Source organism: Labrus mixtus, chromosome 3 (genome assembly GCF_963584025.1).
Source record: "Labrus mixtus chromosome 3, fLabMix1.1, whole genome shotgun sequence".
In the NCBI taxonomy this organism is placed as follows: Eukaryota; Metazoa; Chordata; class Actinopteri; order Labriformes; family Labridae; genus Labrus; species Labrus mixtus.
The window spans coordinates 15,164,365-15,184,048 of NC_083614.1; the positions used below are offsets into that span (position 1 = coordinate 15,164,365).

Genomic DNA, 19,684 nt, shown 5'->3' on the forward strand with positions numbered 1-19,684 from the left:
TGTACACCATTTCAAGAATCTTTTTACTCACCCCAAACTCATTCAGCTTCCTAAGTAGGTATAGCCTCTGCAGAGCTATTTTAAAGACATAGTCTGTGTTATCTATGAATTTGAGGTGACTATCGATGTAAGTTCCTAAATATTTAAAGCAGTTTACCTTTTCAACAATTTCCCCCATGATTGTGAGGCAGGAGTCAGAAATATTGTTTTTACTGGATATAACCATTTCTTTAGTTTTACTAATGTTTATCTGTAAAGCACTCGATAGACACCAGTTCTGGAGCGAAGCTACATGATTAAAATACATATTCTCTCCTTTAGTGTCCCCTGCACGTAGGAGGCCAACAAGTGCCATATCATCAGCATATTTGAATAAGCTAAAATCTGAGTCTTGGAGTCTAAACTCATTTGTATACACAGAGAAGGAATTGTCATCTCCTTTGGTAAAGGACGGTCCAGTGTATCCTATTCTAAAGGAGGTTATATAGGAAGCATTGACGCACCTTTCCTTAGCTTTTAGAGAATTCGAACGGCTCTTATCGTGGCCGCCACTTAAATGCTTCCGGGTCATTTCACTCAGTTAGGAACCTTCCTAAGCAAAAATGACAATTCCAACACACCCATCGACTTTTATTAGAGCAACAGATAGAAAGGGACTTAATAGAGGGATGTCTAATAGCACATGATAGTGAAGACTACTGTTTAACTTGCTTAATAAAAACAAATGAATCATGTTCTATATTCAAAAAAGTTTAATAAACAAGAACAAACGTGACTGACCACAGACAAGTTAAAAAAGGAAAGGGAAAGTTTTAAACCGCAGCAACATGTGTACAGAGACTGATGAAGATGTTCTGTACAGTAAAGAAGTTGTGGGTACTCTAAAGAAACCAGATCAGCTAGGTGTTGGGTCTAGCTGTACTGATGTTGGTTATGAGGTTCTGCAGCTCCTGTAGTCTGGACTCCAGCCACTGTGGAGGTGGTGCAGTGGAGTTAGCCTTACCCTCAATAAGAGTGTGAAGGGCTTTCAGGGCACTCTCAGCGGTCTGGATGTAGCGGCTGTACTCCTCCTCTGCACTGTTCTCCTGACGAGCTCTTTTCGGGCATGGCTGACAGGGGAGGCATAATCAAAGGAAAGATTATTTAAGGGTTTGTTGATTAAGTTCTCACAAGATGACTGAGTGAGAGGATGACTAGCTGGTACAAAATACATGACTTTTGACTTGCTGACTAGGATATTAGTAAAGAGCTTTTCTGAAGTATCTGGCTCAATGAATCCATGTTTTCACAGTACTGGTGTTATGACTGAATAAAGTTCAGACTAAATAATCAAAAATATATTCAACATAAGGAATGCAACATGCAAATCACACCAATTGATACTATAATGATATTTACAAGGTCAAAGAAAACTACCATGAGGTACAATTAGGTACACAAGATACTGGTTCCATGTATTACTGCACTCATCACCATTATGGTGATTTTCCATTTGAAACAAGAAATTAATTAGGGACATTATGTCCCTAATTAATTTCTGGCCTGTTATTTCAATCACATTAAATTCTCTAATGACAACACTCACTTCTGGACCTGCAATGACTTGAGCAGCCACTTTGTCAGAAGCACTTTCTATGTTGTTCTCCAGCCTCTTGTTGTGTTGCTCAATAACAACAGTCTGCAGCCTGAGCCTCTGCAGCCGCGACACCACATCTTCCTGTGCATTCACAGTCTGCAACAAAAAAAAAACAGAGTTTACATGCATCTGGTTGATCAAAGGTTGGTCTTCAGTCTAATATGTTAATAACTCTTACCTTGCTAAGATAGTTCACAACTTTTGTCTTTGTTTCTTCTTCACACAAACTCTGGGAAATGACCTCTTCGTGGTTTGTAATCTTGATTACAAAAATAAAACATTTTAATTTTTTAAAAATGGTTTGAACTTTTGTACACTACTGTAACAATAGGTTAACCAACACGTTCCTGCCATACCTCTGCAAAGTGAGAAAAGGCCTCCAGAGCGTGCTGATGTAGTAGCCAGGATCTCTCAGACAACACGACTCCAAACAGGTGGCTCAGTCTCGGCAGAATTTGACTCTGTGGAACATAAAAGTTGGTCGGAAAAAGACAACACATTAACACTGTTATATTTACATGTCATAGAACATCAACTTTACCTGCTGCTATTAACTTTTATTTCACAAACGATTTATTTAGTCTTTAAAAAAAGCACCTCACAAGAAGTAAGAACTCAAAGTACAGCTGAGTTTTAAATTCATGAACATGCAAAAGACTAGGTTTATTTTGTTGTTAGTTAGATTGGACTTGTGGATGTTGCAAGGTCAAAGATGTCTGAAGGAGCTTCAAATAAAAACAGAAGTGAAATAATTTTCCTTGAGAAACTATCAGTGAGAAGTGTGACGAACCAAAACATGACATCCTTATTAACAAACAGTTCACCTGGCTGTCAGGAGGAATAAAGATCTTCCCCAGGGAACAGAGAAACGCCAGAGCAGCCAGCAGCAGCTGATCTGTACACTTCTGAGACACCATGGTCTCCACACACAACAGAGCCTGGGACACACACGTAAACACACAGGTTAAAGCACTGTCAATTCTCCATCTTTATACTGTGACATGTGAAAACCATGATCATACCTGCAGAATGACTTGATGTTCAATGTCTTTCACTAAAATGGCTGATATAGAGAGGAGCAGCTGCAGAGTACACTGGAGCACAGAGTGGGTTTTCACCTGCAGGACAACAGGTTCAATGGACAATAATGCATTGATGCTCCAGCTGTATAGGTGTGTATCTGGATCTCACCTGTTCTGGACTCATTCTTAACCAGAGCTGTGTGATAATCCTCACTGAGGACAGGACACACTGCTCCTCAGGAGATGACTGCCCTCCAATCACCACAAGGAGGGGTAACAGCGCCACATTCTGGACACAAGAGGGACTTTGTAAAAACGATGTCTGCACACATTTCCCATTTGAAACAAACCACCCCTTGCTTCCTCACATTGTGTGGGTTTGTTTTGGCTGTATTTATTCAATCTGGCCTACATCTGACTGATTGTTAACCGGGAAGAGTACGCCAACATCCTGACACAGAAGATGTTTTTTACAAAGCTCACTGAGGGAGAATGAAAAGGCATTGAATGTATTTTAATTACATCCTTCAATGTGTCATATTCCAAAACAAACCAGAATAATAAAATTACAAAACTGTGAAGACTAAATGTTCACTCCATCTCAATTGATAGCTTTTGATTATATTCACAATAATGCTTAAAATACAATTGAGGTAATATATTCCATGTCAAATCATAGCCATCATGATCAAAGGTGAGGAGGTGAAAGGAGGTGATACAATTGAAAAAAAAAAAAAAAAAAAAAAAAAAAAAACCAATGGCAGGACATACGCAGGAGAAAGTAGCCTCATTCGTGTCACTATCAAAGACAATTTTGGCACTCACTCCAGTCAGCACTTCAAATTCACACACAGCAAAGGAGAAAGGTCACTTAAAACAATCTTATCTGAGCCATCTGTTTTCAACTGTGAGAACAAACTTATCAACTATATTGATATAACAACGATATTGTTATATCTCCACTCTCGAACTTAATCGCACAAGGCCAGAAAACACAACAAGGTCCTTCATTGTAGCAGAAAGCAAATTTAATCATGATAGTTTGGGATTAAGGATGGTTAGACCTCTGTTAAGACTAATATCTGTAGCAGTCCTCACCACTTTGTCCACTTGTCCTAGTTTGTACCCCCCGTTCTGCCAGTCAGTCAGAGCTTTTTGAGCAAGGCCAATGATGTCGGTCTCTACACGGTGACGAGCATCGCATGACAGAGCCCTGACCAGGACGTGTCTCCATACTGAGAGGTTTTCCACCTCAGATGGTGGGAAGTGCATCACCAGCTCCATCTGGAAACAACAAAGAGACTCATTCAGCTAACTAAAGACAACCTTGTCTCATAGTTATAATCTTGCAGATATGAATGTGTTTTTATTTATGCACAAGCAAGCATCCTTCTAGGCCAGAAATAAAAGACTGAAAGTTTCTTACAGTCAGTTTGCTCTTATGACAAAAATAAAAAGTTCTTAGAGTGAGGCTGCTGCTTCTTCATTTATTGATATTCATGTCACATGTAAGTATGTAAAATGTTAATGATATACCAGATACCTTTATAATTAACTTTTAAGAGTGACGGTAGTAACGGTGAGGACCTTGTGTGAGTATTTTGAAACGCAGAGGTAATTTGAAATTCCTTTTTTAATTGTATTTCATTTACCAGGCTTTCTAACCTGGTGGTTTGGCGTCATGAGGAAAACCATGCGTTTGAGCAGCAGGCCCAGGTGGAACAACTGGTAACACTCGGTGCTGCAAGCTTTCACCTGAAGGAGAAGAGGGAGAAGCAGAGAGGAGGTGAGAAAGAGAGTGAACATGAGTGTGAAGGAACAGGAGGAGAAGAAGCACCAGGAAGTCAGGCTGGAGAACTGATGGAGGGTGGCGTTTAAGGAATAGAGTGGGATCAGGCTCAACCTGATTACATAATGACCAAACAGGATATGAAAAGGTGTCCCAAATGTCCAGCAACACTAATTGTCACCTCTGTTGGGGTGCCACAGTGAACAGGCAGGACCCTTTACTTCTCCATAACCCTACAGAGGGAGATTAAGGGGATTAAGAGCTATTTTTTGGAAAGTTGAGGACAAGGTCACAGCGATGAGAAACAGCAATGACCTTGTGGTTTCTATCGAAGTGCTGACGATGAGGTTCTGTCAACTATGTATGTAAAATATACTAATTGATTAATGCTTTGACCTTTCTTTCAAATCAAAACAGAAAGAACCACAAAGATGTATTCTCTCAAACGTCTTTCGTTTACTTGGTTTACACCCACCAGCTGAGCAATGAGGAGGACGTGATGGAGACAAAGTTCTGCTGTTCCATACCTGAAAGACAAAGTCAGCAGCAAAGGTAAAAAAAAAAAAAAAAGGGTTCAAATCACACTTTTCTAGTCAGGTGATTTCTGTGAACACACTCACCGTGCAGTGAAGCACCACACATCGGTTGCCAGTAAAGCTGTCTGAGTGTCAGCCTGCAGTAAAGCATCGACTAAACAACGCTCCTGAAAAAAGAATGATAAAGGAGACGGGAAGTCAGACCACAAGAGGACAGAGTCACGCTGGAGGCAGAAAATTAAACAGAAAAAGAGAAACTAAAGTGAAAGAATAACTTCCATTGAATGAAGGGAAATCCTGCATTAAAACATTACATGGATTAAAGACCCAAAGTACACAAATGACCCAACACAAAAGAGTGAAAATAAAGTCATGCTTAACCTTTTTGCACATCAGTTTGAGCAGTTTTGACAAAAATACTTGCTAAAATGTCAACGGAAAGACCACCAGAAATGTTTTTAGTTAGTGAAAGAACTGAAAAAGTGATATATATAGACATGGCAATCACTCAGAGGGGTGTTGAGGTCAGGTCAGATCCAAGACTAAAGACGGCTGATTGATTGAAAAAACATCCTTTTAGAAGGTCAGCCCTGACTAATCAAGAACCACACAACTACAACTGGAATAAATCCGGCTTCATTCAAACACTTGTGATTATTGGCTGCGGGTGCCTGAACTACTTTTTTTATTTAGAAAGTGCTTTTAAAAATCAGGGGGAAAAGCTGAATGTGATGTGAAGCTGCAGCATTTTGATAACAGTATTTGGTACCAAAACAATAGTGCTGCCTATAAGAGCGTTACATCCAGTAACCGATCACAGCGTTCGGTAAGTTCGTTTGTCTAGTTTGCAGCCGAAGACAACATCAGGCTGTTAAGTTACTAATCATACACTTCTGATTGTCCAGCTGAAACCTGCATTACACACACCCGTGAGATGAAACAGAGAAAAGTTCTGTGGATTACGTGCGGCCCGAACCATCGGGGTCTGATCCTCACATATCATCTGAAAGCTTATATGCTTGAGTCCATTTGATAAAGTATTCAGCAGAGATGATGCCTTAAACTTATATAATTGAACAAATAAAAATGATAACCCTAGGGCCCTAGAGCGCACTCCCCATGTATGGAGGCTGTAGTCCTCCAAGCGGGCAGCCCAGGTTCAAATCCGACCTGTGGCTCCTTTCCCGCATGTCATTCCCTACTCTCTTTCTCCCTGATTTACAACTATATCCACTGTCCTATTTCTCTAATTAAAAAAAGGCACAAAATGCCCAATAAATAAATATTTAGAAAAATAAATATATAAACCAAACGGCTTTCAGTCATGTTTACTAATGCTGCTAAAGACACAGTGTATGTTGTAGCTATGTTGTACTCACCAGTACAGGGAAGTACGCTTGAGGAAGTGCAGCCACGTTGGCACAGAGTTGCACACAGATGTGTTGGTGTAGAGTGACCTTGACCTGGGCCTGACCCTTCATCATAACCCCTGGCAGGAGCACTGGGACCTGACGTTCAATATAGCATCCCCTTGAACTAGTGAACAAGGCCTGGTAGAGAGGAAGCCTGAGGGGGGAGAGAGAGAGGGAGAGAGAGAGAGAGATTAAGAAAATACTTTTAATACATATCTAATAATAGAAGACCCTTTTTTTAGAACTGCTGACTTAAACATACATCTTCATATACTGTAGCCATCAAAGCACTTCTTTGTGAATATTGAATATTCAACTCTACGAGTACTTCATAGCTCGTATATATATGATGCCTCATTTGCAAACTTGGTTCCTTGCTATGTTACAGATGAACATGACAGAAAATCAAAAACAGACACGAACATCCCTTAGTGGGATCTGGATCCAAAACGAACAGAAATAAAGAAGCAAGAAGAGCTTCACACCAGCGCCTACATAAATCCTGTTAAAGGATTTATTTAGCAACAAGTGACATTTTGAGCCAACATGCTTGAAAGTATATTTAAGATGGGGACTCACAAATCCAATTTCAAGTCTGAGGGGGAACATGATGGCTTTATCTGTCACTTGTTGCTAAATAAATCCTTTAACGGGAGCTCCCTGGTGCACTGATGAACAAGACACCAATCTAAAAATAAATGATTTAGTCTCTGGAACCAGGGTTAAATGACTATCATAGCTCATCTTAGTTATTTCAAATCTGCACTGCAATGCAAAACGATCTATTTACATTTACAGCTAGTCCTTGTGCTCTACAATTATTGAAAAACTCATTTAGAATCTAATCACAACAGATGTCATCAAAATCCTATATAATCAGTTATTTTAGAGCTAAAAGTATTATACAGTAAAACTGAAATTAAAACTGCATTTCAAAGATTGTATTACCTTGGTGTCTCTTCTGAGAACTGGCTGCCAGTGTACCAGAGCTGCAGCACCTCCTCTGGTTGGGAGTTGAGCTTACCCAGGACATTGACCAGCAGAAGACACTGAGGGAGCTCATGTTCAGGACTTAGCTCTGCAGACGAGTAGAAACATACTTGCCTTACTTAGAATGCAATCACTTTTTCTTAAATATACAAATAATCAGATATTTCTTCAGTGTATAAACCTTTTTAGGGCCTTTTGTGACATTGAAAAGTGCTTGGTGCAAAGAGATTCAGGGCATGTTTGACTACATTTTGATACGCACAATCTTGTTGCTAAGAGAGGCACAGGGAACAAAGAGGTTTGATGAAGCTGCTTGATTATGCAGACAGGATCAAACAGGATCTATGTTTACTAATGTTCTGTGTGCACAACAACAAATAAAGATCGGCTGCTTAATATTCATTTACTTGTTTTCTCTGCTGGATTCCTTGGCTGTATGGTGCGTTTGTAATGTACACTGTACAATCTGTCATAATAGCAGTGGGCTTCATTGTTGGTGGCACTCATAGTTATATTCAAGAGTTAATATATATCCAACTCGCTGTTGCATGAGATTGTGTGTTCTTCTGTATGGGTTCTGTGTGTATAAAACAAAACAGGCTTTGAAGCACAAATGAATAAAGACCCAGCCCAGTGTTACGTTAAAAACTCAATTTGATTGTATCAGGAAGTGTCATGATACTAAAGGTCCCATATTTTGCTTTTTCTGGTTTTATATGCCCTTTAGTGTGTTTTCCAAGTGTCCTGTGCATGTTTAGGCACATCTCCTACCTCCTCCTGTTAGCTGTAGCATTAGCTGCACGTAACGCTCGGTTCTGGCCCCCCTCGATAACAATTTGTCAGTGTGACGTCATTGTCAGTGTGAGATCACTGATCTAAGCCCATTGGCTCGTTGTGGCAAGCCCTGCGGCTCATGTTGAAATTTCAGAGAAGCGTGCTGAGCAACTGACCAATAACGACAGAGCGGATCAGCAGACCAATCAGAGCAGACTTGGCCCACGTGGGGTCTAACAGTGTGGGCTCAGCAGAGCGTAGCTGACGGACTCAGAGCGTAGAGGGAGCAAGGAGGAGCAGTACATGAAAACAGACACTTTTTTCGAACTTTATCTATTGTGAACGTACAAAAGTAGGTACATAGATTAAATATACGAACCCCAAAAAGGGCATAATATGGGCTCTTTAAACTGTGTATTTGAGTATTTTTTGTTGGTGCACCGTTGTGCATACTGTGTGTTTGTGTGCATGTGTGTGTGAAACAAGGTCAATGGAAGTGTGTTGTGAAATTGATATTGTGTATCACATCCTCTAAATAGAAGGAACATATTGCACCAAAGACTTTAGACAAAGTTCGAGGGGGGGGTCTAATACGCAGTCTTTGTCTGTGACCTCCAGTAAGGAACGTGCAACTTTTGAGCCTGACCACACCTCATTTTAAGTCCACCACACCCCTGGGCGCTAACGGGGGCACAAGCTCATTGGCCAGCTGTGACCCTGGGCATAAAAATGACAACGGCATCAGGTGTGAAATAGGATAGACGCCTGCACTGCACGCTGATATGTTTTGCGCCAGTCGACAATAGGGCCCTTGAAGGCAAAAGACTGCAGAGATGCAAAAAATAATGCACATTATTAGTGCTTATTGGTCGTGTATACTCTCGAATTACATTTTCTACAGCCTATCATTCATATATCGGGGCACAGCATATGAATAAGAATAAGAACCCTCTGAGGTCAGTGCTATAAACTCACGTTGGTCCTTGAGGAGAACAACTTCTGCAAAGGGCCTTAGTGGCAGCAGCTGTAGCAGGAGGGCATCCATGGGAACCATAGCGGCTGCATTCAGCTCCTCAGACAAAGCCATGGGCAGAGTTGGTGCACACAAGCTGGGCGGGAACTTACTGAAAGACAAAAGACACATCAGAAAAACAGTTTTCTTCTAAAGGATAAATTATAGTCTCAAACAGCTTCTTAATAATCACAGGCAAATCAAGCGTACCTGATAATCTGGAGGTAGAGTTGGTGAAAAAAGCTGCAAAACTTTGTCAGGAAACATTTGAATTCCTGCAACAACAAAAAAAAGCAGGTCAAAGTTCAATTCAGCTGCTTTTTTGTTTCTGAAGTAGATTATTTTTCTTTTTAAATATGTAGATGTGGAGGAAAAATGTATAGTTAGATATCCTAATTTAAAGTACTTTTAGGTAATGAACCAGAGTGTTGGCAAAAAATCGACACATCTTTGCAGTTTTCTGGAACAGCTTGAACTCTGGACTTTGTGTTGCCTCCTTAAAAAGATCGACAGAGCATTAAGACACAATAGTAACAAGAGCAAGTATTCCATGAACACAATATTTAAAAACTGGCTCATAGACATACACTGTGGAGCTGATCTAGTTGGTATCAGGATTGAATAGGCAAAGATACATTGCACTGTGCTTTTTTGAATTTTTCTTACATGAATTTTCTAGTCAAACAAACTACCAAAAACATCCTATAGAATTAAGTTCATACTCACAAATTAGAGCTTTCTTACCTGCAGACCAGCATTTTTCATTTGTTCAGCCAGCTCCACACAGTTGTAGAAACATGCTAACAGGTTGTCACACAGGCTTTTGCTAATGTCCTCGTGATGTAGATGTTCCTCAACCAACGTCTGGTATTTCAAACTCTGTCTGAGCAGAGTAATAACCACTTATAGCGAGTCACTTTTAATTAAATTAACCTTTAAATTGATCAACTCTCACAACAATTTGATTCATAGCATGGCCAACGGTAAGACATGACAATACGACATGATGAACACAAGTGTCAACATGAATGTGCTTTCCTTACTTGATGAGGAATTTCCACGTGTTTGCATGCAGGGCTATGTCCAGGTTGGAGATGATAGAGCAGATATCCAGGAGGCTGTGAATCACTGAGCAGAGTGAAAAACAATTACAATGCATTTAAGATACATTGAAGATGTACAAGCAGTGTTTCCCCTAGGTTTACAGCGTTGGGGGGGTGGGGGGACACGCCGACACAAACACTTGAAGGAATCTTGGTGTTCATGCGTTACTTTTAATGACAGCTGTCCTTTTCTATCGGAAAGGTATCCTTAAATGACTTCTTTCCCTGATTACAGACTCTATCCAGGGATATGATAATATCCCTACAATAAAGGCACAAAAAGCCCAAAAACAAATCTTAAAAAAATAAATAATAATAAAATAAAATATATATTTTTATTTTTTTTACTTGACCTTCAAGGGGGGCGTTGGGGGGGGGCAGTGTGTGGTGGTGAAAAACAAACAGAAGCCAGAATTTTCCAGTTTAGACAGACCTGTTATAATATCAGAGACTTCCTCCTCTGAGGCGCTGCTGTCGAGGGTGATCCTGTCCAGCAGCTCCAACAAACCCTTCTGGAGGGAATAAGCCTCTTTAAAGAGTCCCTGCAGCAGGTCAGCCACCAGGGACAGACGGCCACAGTAAAGCACCTCACTCTCCTGATGACAAGGTAAAAAACATGCATTGTTTAAGCTAAACATTTTCACTGTTGTACATTTACATATGTAAAATAAATATTATCCTCACAAGACCCACTCTTTCACCAAATCAACTGTTGGCATGCTCAAATTCTAGAGGTTAAAACTGAAAACTGTAAAAACCTAAATGCATGACCGAGGCTTCTTCTAGAAGGTAAGGTCTGCTATTTGTCTTAGTTTGTGTTGCCTTGTGGCCCCACTTCCTGCTTTATGATATATAATATGATATATAATTTATATTACCTGCTCTAGGTACAACTGTACTGCAAAAAATTAATTTCAAAATTCTGACTTTGACTTATTTTCAATTCCAAATTGCACCCACTTTTGAAACGGTTAATACATGCTGATGTAACATCGATAGCCTAGTGGTTAGTGCGCGCACTTGGAGGCTGTAGTCCATCAAGCAGGCAGCCCATGTTCAAATAAGACCTGTAGCTCTTTTCCCACTTATCATTCCTCGCACTCTCTCTCTCTCTCTATCTACTGTCCTATCTCGAAATAGAGGCACAATAAGCCTTTTTTTTTTAAGTAAAACTAAAACAAAATGCCAATGAAGAACTTATTTCAGCAACATGTAAGGTCAGATCTGAATACACTACACAATAAACATGCACTACAGATTGTGAGTGACCTTTATACAGTTATACTGGACTCATTACAACCACTTTTGAACTAAACCAACCTTGCAGTGCTGAAAAGTTTCTCTCAGGACTTTCAGGATACATGTAGGTAATGAACGGATTGCATCTAGGTCAGGAGCTTCCTCAAATGTGCCAATGTGACGCACGCAAGAGGATAGGGCATCAATTATCTGCATCATTGCCTGAAATAGACAGACACAAGTTTTTATAGAATAAATCACACTTAGCATACACTTGTTAGTTAGCAATTATATGAATAGGGATTAAACAGCCTTTGCAATAACAAGGGAACCTGCAGGATGTTCCTTAGTAAGGCACACAGTTCTGTGTTTTGACTCGACAGCCCTCCAACCTGGTCCAAGATTTCTTTCATCATGCTGTCAAACATGGTAACTGCCTGCAAACAATGTGACAGAAAAGGACACAGAACAGAAGTCAATCAGTATGATATAACAAATGCTACTAAAAGTATTCATATAATAGGTCCTGAAGACACTAGTATGCACTCGTCAAGTTGTTTACCTTTGGTAAGATTTTGGAGAAGCACTCATCTTCCAACTCTGACAAGCCAATGTGAGGGAGGAACATGTCTGTAATTATCTTCAGAATACCTGCAGGGATGTTCGGTCTTTATGGTCATAGTAGGATCAAATATCAACTCAAGGTCCAAAAGAAAACAGTTTATAATAACACATTTTGCAATTAAGTTACTTACGTATATGTTCATCCCAACTCTCCGACTTATAATGAAGAGAGTGCAAAGAGTCAAGGAAAACCACAGTCAATTAATTTCCACTGTATAAAGCTGACAAATATGCCAGGATTACAGTAGTTTGGGAAAAGCATGAAAAGCATTAGCTTCACCCCAAAATCATTTTACATTAGCCCAACTTAAAACCTTGAGAGGGTTGGGATATTTAATGTTACGTATTACTTGTGATACAATGCCCACCACCTCCCTTTTGTTATTGTGTTCTTAATCCCAGAGATTGTGCACATGAACGGAATGAGTTTTAGTTTCGGAGGATATGGTAAGTTGTGGCAGGACAGACTTGAGCTGCTGTCGGCAGGTTTCCTGACTCCACTGCGCCACCTCGTCCAGGAAGGAAGTGTTGGTTTGAGACATGATGACAGCAGGAGGAGGTCTGGATAATCACTGTCCGAACGAGACAAACTTTTACAGCAATGTCACAGAGTGAGTCACTCAAATGGAAATTATTTAGTATACTAGCTTTGTAGGAGCTTTCTTCTAAAAAGAGGCTATTATAAAGCTAATATAACATTATCGTTAGCATGGTAACGTTACTTAATATTTGGATACTACGTGTACGGTCTTACCATTAATGATGCTCTGTGTCTTCTGTTGAGAAGCATAATATCACACAAACGTCCCTACAAGGATTTTTTCCACTCAACATCAACATTACATTATTGTTCACCACTAAAAAGGCACTTCTCATTAAAGGAAAAACACTGCAGTCGATAGTCCACTATGGTAAACATAAACCGCGCGCTGCAGTTTGAGCCGGAAGTGACGTTGTGTGGAGGCGAGTCCTCTGCCCTCACTGTGATTGGTAGAGACGCTGCATTCCAATGTTTTTGACCAATGACAGAACAAATGACTTTAAAGCGCTGAACAAAACAACGGTAACGATGAAGTTAAAGGCATATCATAATGCTGTCAGAGGGAGAAAAAAAGTTGTTTTTTTTTACATTTATTTTCGTTTTTTGCAACTCTTACAAAATTGGGGCAACTGAAATGAGATGGTGATGATATTGAGATGGATTTTTTTGTTTAAAAAAAACGAGGAGATTTATTTAGGTCTTTTTTAGCTGCACTGTGTTTTGTGTTTTTTTGATTCAAGCATCATTCTAAAATAATTGAGTTAGGATTTTAAAAAAAGATCAATACGAAACACCATCAACAAGTATTTTAGGAGTTGCAGGTATAGGCAGGGGCAATGATTTTAAAAATGCTGATTTTGTACCTATGTATAGTAATCTAAATAATTAAGCGGATAACTTTGATGACGGGTAAAGCTCATTTGGCTCATAAGGCATGTAGTCGTTTTAGTATCAGTGTGAGGAGTAAATTATCAAATCATTTATAGTCTCTCAGAACTAAGAGGAGTGTTAAGCTGAGGCAAATATTTTAGAAATCCTAGTTACTCTGGTTTATAAACTCTCATATCTGATGATCATGATTTAAGCAAACATCTATTGCAGGCAAATGCAAGCACATAGAAAATAGTTAAGCCTTTCTGGGAAATTTAGATTGTATATAAATCAGTTAAGAGAAGGATGATGTTGACTGTTCTCTGGTCACAGACCTGATAAAATCAGTGTCTCATTGTTTCCCTGTTAAGATCTTGGCCATTGAAGTAAACCATCATCCTTTTGCTACACCTTTGTTTCATAGCTGTGTGTGGCGGGTGTTAGCAGTAGTCCCTGCAGGAAGGGGCTTACTTCTTGTTTAGGAAGCAGGAGTCCACATTGATGCTTATCTCTGTACATGCAGTTTATTGCAGTGTGCTTCCCAAAACATCAAGGCAGGGTGATCCTGATTCAGTATAGTTCATGACTTAAAGATCTATACATTAAAATAATATATAAGTCTAGTTTCCAGATGGTGAGGGGCATTTTTACATGTTTTTTTTTAATGGTTCGCCAAGATACTTATTTTTCCTTGCCCTGTCCATGAGGAGATCACAGTGCAGTATCTCTACAGTTAATGTTTCAGCATCACAACAAGTGCTCTTTCACAGTCAGCATTTTGAGTTTAACAGATTTTATTTTTAGGAGGAAAGACCATTTTCATGCTTTTTTACAAATCCTGATGAACATCTTTTAAGAAGATGGTTGTGTTTCTGTTCTGAGGCAGACGATGCTGCATGGCACATTTAGTTGTGTCCTGGGGACTCTGAAGTTATTGTATGTTAACCTGGGTAAGAGTATGATGTCCATAAACCGGTCTCCTTGTGTCTCACAAAACCTTCCATCAATTTAGGGTTAAGATCCTTTTTACTTTTTTCAATATTTTACATTGAATCACTTAGTGCTCACTCAAGTCAGATTGTACTTGTAACTCACTGTTCACTTGTAAAACTAGAGAGTACAGCTTTCAAACTGATAATCTTATCTGAATCTGGAGGTAATTTTATGTAAAACATTTTTGCTTTAATCCCCTGCTTTACGTCATGGTCCAAAATCTCGATGGAAGGCAATGTTGCCAGGCACCATGGGATCCACTTATCTCTGGCAGAAGAAAATGACTACATTCTTTTTTAACTTAAATGTTACCGAATACTGTATATTGATTACGAATATGTAATTAAACTACAAAAGTAATTTCATTGCAGATATAATTAAATATTATAAATAATTTAGCTGTAATGTATTGCACATTAGTTGTCACTTAAAATCAATAAGCATTCTATTAAAAATTCAAAAAGAAAACTTATTTGATCTTTCTTTTGACTCTACATATGAAAGTACATATGATATAGTTTTGGGCACATTTCTTGCTTCAACCGGTCATGGCTTCATAGTAAAATAAAAATGTGTTTCATTATGGCATTTTAATATGTCGAGACAAAACGATTTGAAATGCTTACTTCAAAAGCACAAGTAAACAACACTGTATAAAAATGATTTAACCTCATGAGATGTTATTAAGTTTTTTTATGTTCATCAGGATTGTAAAGAATATAACAAGGCCTCAAACTAGACAAAGAATGTCACATTATCCAGAAAGTCTGTTTCATGTGAAATGTCATTAAGGCCTTTTACCGTAACATTTATATTTTCCAAGAAGGCCGAGCATAACACAGTTTCAGATTTCTCCCTCCAGGGCTGACCTCCCTGTTTGTAGATAATAGAAAGGTTATCAGTCTGCAGGAAACTGGCTCCGGAATAGGAAAGGAAAACATGGAGGAAGATGCTGCTTTGTTTTTCCTTTTCTGAGGTCACACAGTAATTGACACAGTACACTGTTAGTGTGCATGTGTCTGTCTACAGTTCTCTTCAATGTGTCAGCAGGAGCTATTTCTGTTCATGCAGTCGGCAGAGTTACCCGCCGCTCTTCCTCCTAATGTTTTCTCACCAGGTAGAAGGTGAGTCACAGGTGTAAAACCGAATGCTTGGCAGGAATTTGCTCTACTACTGGAACACGACAAGAACCTTTAAAGACTGAGACAACCTAATGTGGGAAAACCCAAAGGAAGAGGATGGAGACTTTTGTTAAACCTAGACTGGAATCTAATCAGGATCAAAGCAATGATTTGAGGTCAATCATTCTAAAAAAAAAAGTCTTGACCTGAATAGTTGGACTTTTTTTTTTCTTTCAAATTGGACCAAAATTGGAATATTTCAATATCTATTACGACCCCCTGACTCTGGTCATAACAAGACTATTGATGTATCTTGTGAAATATTTACATGCATTTCCAAAACATACTTCAGTACAGACAGTCATGGTTCCAACATGACAAATCACTTACTGTTCATTATCTCATGACTGCCCTCTTTAAGTAAGCCTTTCTAATTTTCCAAATGTCTCAACAGAATGTGAATGGATGTAATACAAGTTTTCCAGACATTCACATTCAACTTTTTATGAATTGGCAAAAAAAAAAAGATCATTTATTTTTAGATAAGCTCATATACCAAAGAGCTGCTCTAATTCTAAACTGTGACAAAATCTCTTATAAATAATCATATTATATAGTATACATAAAAATGTATACTAATTTACTTCTTATAATCGAGAGGAAAATATAGGTAATATTGAGTGGAAAGTGGAATTTAGGCTACTTGAAGAAAAAACTGAAAGCATTTTGACATCAAGTGAAAGCTAATCTCATCTCCTTGGTTTATTTTCCTTTAAACAAGAAAACTTTCCCCTCACAGGATATGATTGTTTCCAACTGGCTCACCCCTTCCTGTGTGGACTTTACGCTTGGCACCTGGCCTTAAATTCTTAATTTGAAAAGAGAAAAAAAAAGGAGCATATGTATGAATCCTTCTATTTTAAGGGAGAATGATGTTTGCGTCCATGTATTTCTGTTTCCACTTGTTATAGGTGATTTAAAATGATAAAGCCTGTAGTCAAGAAAGAGGCAAACAGTGAAATGCAGGATGGTGTATTTGAATCAAATAATGGTTGTAGGCTACAGGAGGATGGAAGCATTAACATGTGGTTTTCTAAAAACAGAACTCATGAATAAAAGCAGACATATGAAACCAGATGCTGATTTAAACTCTATTTTTTGTCATCAGACCAGGTGATCTCATAGTCGCTGAAGGCGCTCTTCAACTTCTCCACGGACACAGAGTGGTCTGCTTTACCAAACGCCTGAAAATGAATAAATGAATCATTTACTTGGACACATTTAAACACTGCAGTGTATTTAAATAAAGCTGATATTGTTTCTAAAAATCACGTGAACTTACAGTGGATTCCCCAAACACCCTTAGTTTTTTATCTTGGTTGTTGTGCTCGATCTTCCCTCCTCCAAGACATTTACACTCCATCCCCAAGGCCTCCATAGCTGGGTTGACCTTCTCAAATATGTGATCTGTAAAGAAGGTAACTCACCCTATTAATCTTGAAACATACAATCAAGTTTACAGACAAATAAGCATGCAGTTTTGGAGGAATGAGCAAACTCAGCAATTTGTGTCTGGTCTCTTCTAAAGCTGTTCTCTTCAATATCTGCCAGGCTATATAAATTTGCGTATGGGTTTAGTTGGCAAACATTTCCTGTGCTTGTCTGTGCACTGTTTATGCACGCTGAACGTAAAGACCGGTTTTCTGACGTCTTTAATTATCTCATTAATATTCTGCAAGAAATCACCACATGTGTCATGATTTGCACGCGAACTTTCCGAAATTAAAACTAGAGTACATCCTGTTAAACTTACTGTGATACTCTGCACTTTTTGTGCCTCGGACTATGTCTTTATGCACATCGCCATCTTTTACTTTCACTCTGACCAGAATGTACTTAAAGGTTCCTTCTGGATCGATCTCCACATCGGGGATTTTAGCCAGGGCGTCTGCCATTGCGACTAAAGCTTTACCGAAGGGGCCTGCAGACCCTCTCAAACCGATCAGGGGTCTACCGAGGATAGACAACATGGAGGGAGCTCACACGTGCCTTTATTTGGATCAGCAAGTGTATGCCCCACTTAAAGGGACAGTGCAAATGAAGCACGAGGCCTTCACTGTTAAAGACAAATGGGAGCTCGCAAACTGTCGACCCCTAGTGGTATCAAATGGTAACCATTTGAATCGTAAAGCCTATACTTTAAAAAAAAAGTACCAAAGTAGCTTGACATCGTTTACCATACCAGCACAGAGTCCTGGAAAGAAATCAACAATACTTCCGATGTTGGCAAGCCCCTTTTTTTTGACCCAGGAGACTGCTGCTCGTGTCAATCAGGAAGACCTGGTTTATGGTTCACCTGGTTGTGAGATGCTGCTTTTGTTTCAGGAGGGCTTGAGATTACAGCAGGGCAGGGTCAGTGGTGATGGTTGATCTATTTGATCTGAAATCCATCAAGTGTTTGGTTTTAAGCCAAAAGAAAAGTATGTGAGACAGTGTGAGACCTCTCTCTGGGAGGGAGATTCCTGCTTCCATCATGCCAAATGGACTGAAGGCACTCGTTTATTTTCTCGAATCTATTAATGTTGACAGTATCTTCCTACTGTACTTAAATATTGTCTGCAGTTAGAAACAAGGTCCCTTGGAAATGTAGTTAGGCTTTTCCCCCATATGGATATAATAATATTGCAAAAATAATCATGTTATTGTTTATTAGGCTACTTATTGTTAAATCTATGCTACCTGTTTTCATAATGTTGCCATCTGTTTTATTGCTGATATTGTTAAATCCAGAATGTGCCACTTGGCTAAGTGTTCTACACTCATATCACAATTTTGATACATAATTAATGTAAAGTTTTTATTTTTACTTTTAAGTCTTGTATTTTTTCCTTTACTTTTATTTTATTGTGTAGATTAAAAAATTTTTTTTTTACAGGGACTTGAGTACCTGATTTCTCTCCTGTTCATGATGCTCCGGAATGACCTTAAACCTCATATTCATTGATTCCTTAAAATGACATGAAAACTAAGTTTTTCAATGTATGATGAACTTCAAAAGTCTGCAGGATGAGTGAAAATAAAATCATGTTAAAAGAGCACAAATCAAACACTTGGGTCTTGTTCTATTCGAGTTAATTAGGAAGTTCATATAATTTTTCTTGGGAAGGGATGGAGGTTAAGAGGTGTCAAGCAACAGTGGCTATGCTATCCGGTGCCTCAGGTCGAAGAGGAAGGATATGAACTGTCACTTCTGGAAACACAGGCAGCCAGCAGGCGCCTCTGCTTCTGCACAACACTTCCGGTCCCTGAACAGTCATAAAATATACCAGTAAAGTGTCTGTTATTTGCAGCTGCATTGTTTTGTTAACCACCTTCTTCTTTGGATGAGCACATCCTTTGACAGGGTAGGGTTAGTTCATTAATCTGAACTATGAAAAGCATGTTGTATCTCAGACTGTCTGTCAGCACACTCTGTTCGACTGTTAATATACTGTACATCAATCCAATTAATCATGTCCAGATAAAGCTTAAAATCACAGTGGTCCAAATGGATTTACTGACACGACAGTCTCATTATTGCTGCCAACAATAACACTCTTTGTTTTGATTAGCACAAAAATATCTCAAAAGTTCAAACCCAAATGGATGAAAAGAGAGAGAAAGTCTAAATCTCTCTCAAACTCTCGGCCTAATCAGCTCTCAGGATATCAAAAACCTGCAAGACAGTCATTTCCTCTTAGTCATCTCTCACTTTGATAAGAGTGTTATTACCAATTCCTCAGAAAACATTTCACTTTCTCATTAGGAGGTATTAGTTAGTCTTGCCAAGTAGCCAAATTTGTGCATTGTCTGTACATGAGCACATTGTTAGACAAGCAATGATATGATTTACTTTTGCAAACGTACAAATAGAACTAAGACAAATATCCAATACATGTTAATGATTGATATTTAATTTTAAGACAAAGTGCAGAAGGATTAACAGTGTAATGTATTTAACCCTCCTACAACCCTATGTGTCA

The 19,684-nt window shown here is 38.9% G+C and overlaps 2 protein-coding genes across 2 annotated transcripts; both read right to left on the reverse strand.

Moving 5' to 3' along the window:
- Positions 1-734: 734 nt before the first annotated feature.
- Positions 735-12,428, reverse strand: firrm (fignl1 interacting regulator of recombination and mitosis). Its single transcript, XM_061033168.1, has 23 exons — positions 12,269-12,428; positions 12,076-12,164; positions 11,846-11,950; positions 11,595-11,735; positions 10,708-10,870; positions 10,215-10,299; positions 9,916-10,054; positions 9,578-9,667; positions 9,382-9,446; positions 9,135-9,283; positions 7,344-7,473; positions 6,363-6,549; positions 5,068-5,150; positions 4,923-4,974; positions 4,324-4,413; positions 3,757-3,942; positions 2,828-2,947; positions 2,659-2,754; positions 2,461-2,574; positions 1,993-2,097; positions 1,815-1,895; positions 1,586-1,732; positions 735-1,109 (listed from the first exon to the last, which is right to left on the reverse strand). Exons 2-23 carry the CDS (start codon positions 12,139-12,141, stop codon positions 900-902), a joined length of 2,604 nt encoding a protein of 867 aa, XP_060889151.1. The 5' UTR covers positions 12,142-12,164; positions 12,269-12,428; the 3' UTR covers positions 735-899.
- A 4,250-nt stretch (positions 12,429-16,678) lies between these two features.
- Positions 16,679-17,732, reverse strand: si:dkey-51e6.1. Its single transcript, XM_061033170.1, has 3 exons — positions 17,476-17,732; positions 17,005-17,129; positions 16,679-16,906 (listed from the first exon to the last, which is right to left on the reverse strand). Exons 1-3 carry the CDS (start codon positions 17,690-17,692, stop codon positions 16,814-16,816), a joined length of 435 nt encoding a protein of 144 aa, XP_060889153.1. The 5' UTR covers positions 17,693-17,732; the 3' UTR covers positions 16,679-16,813.
- Positions 17,733-19,684: the final 1,952 nt, after the last annotated feature.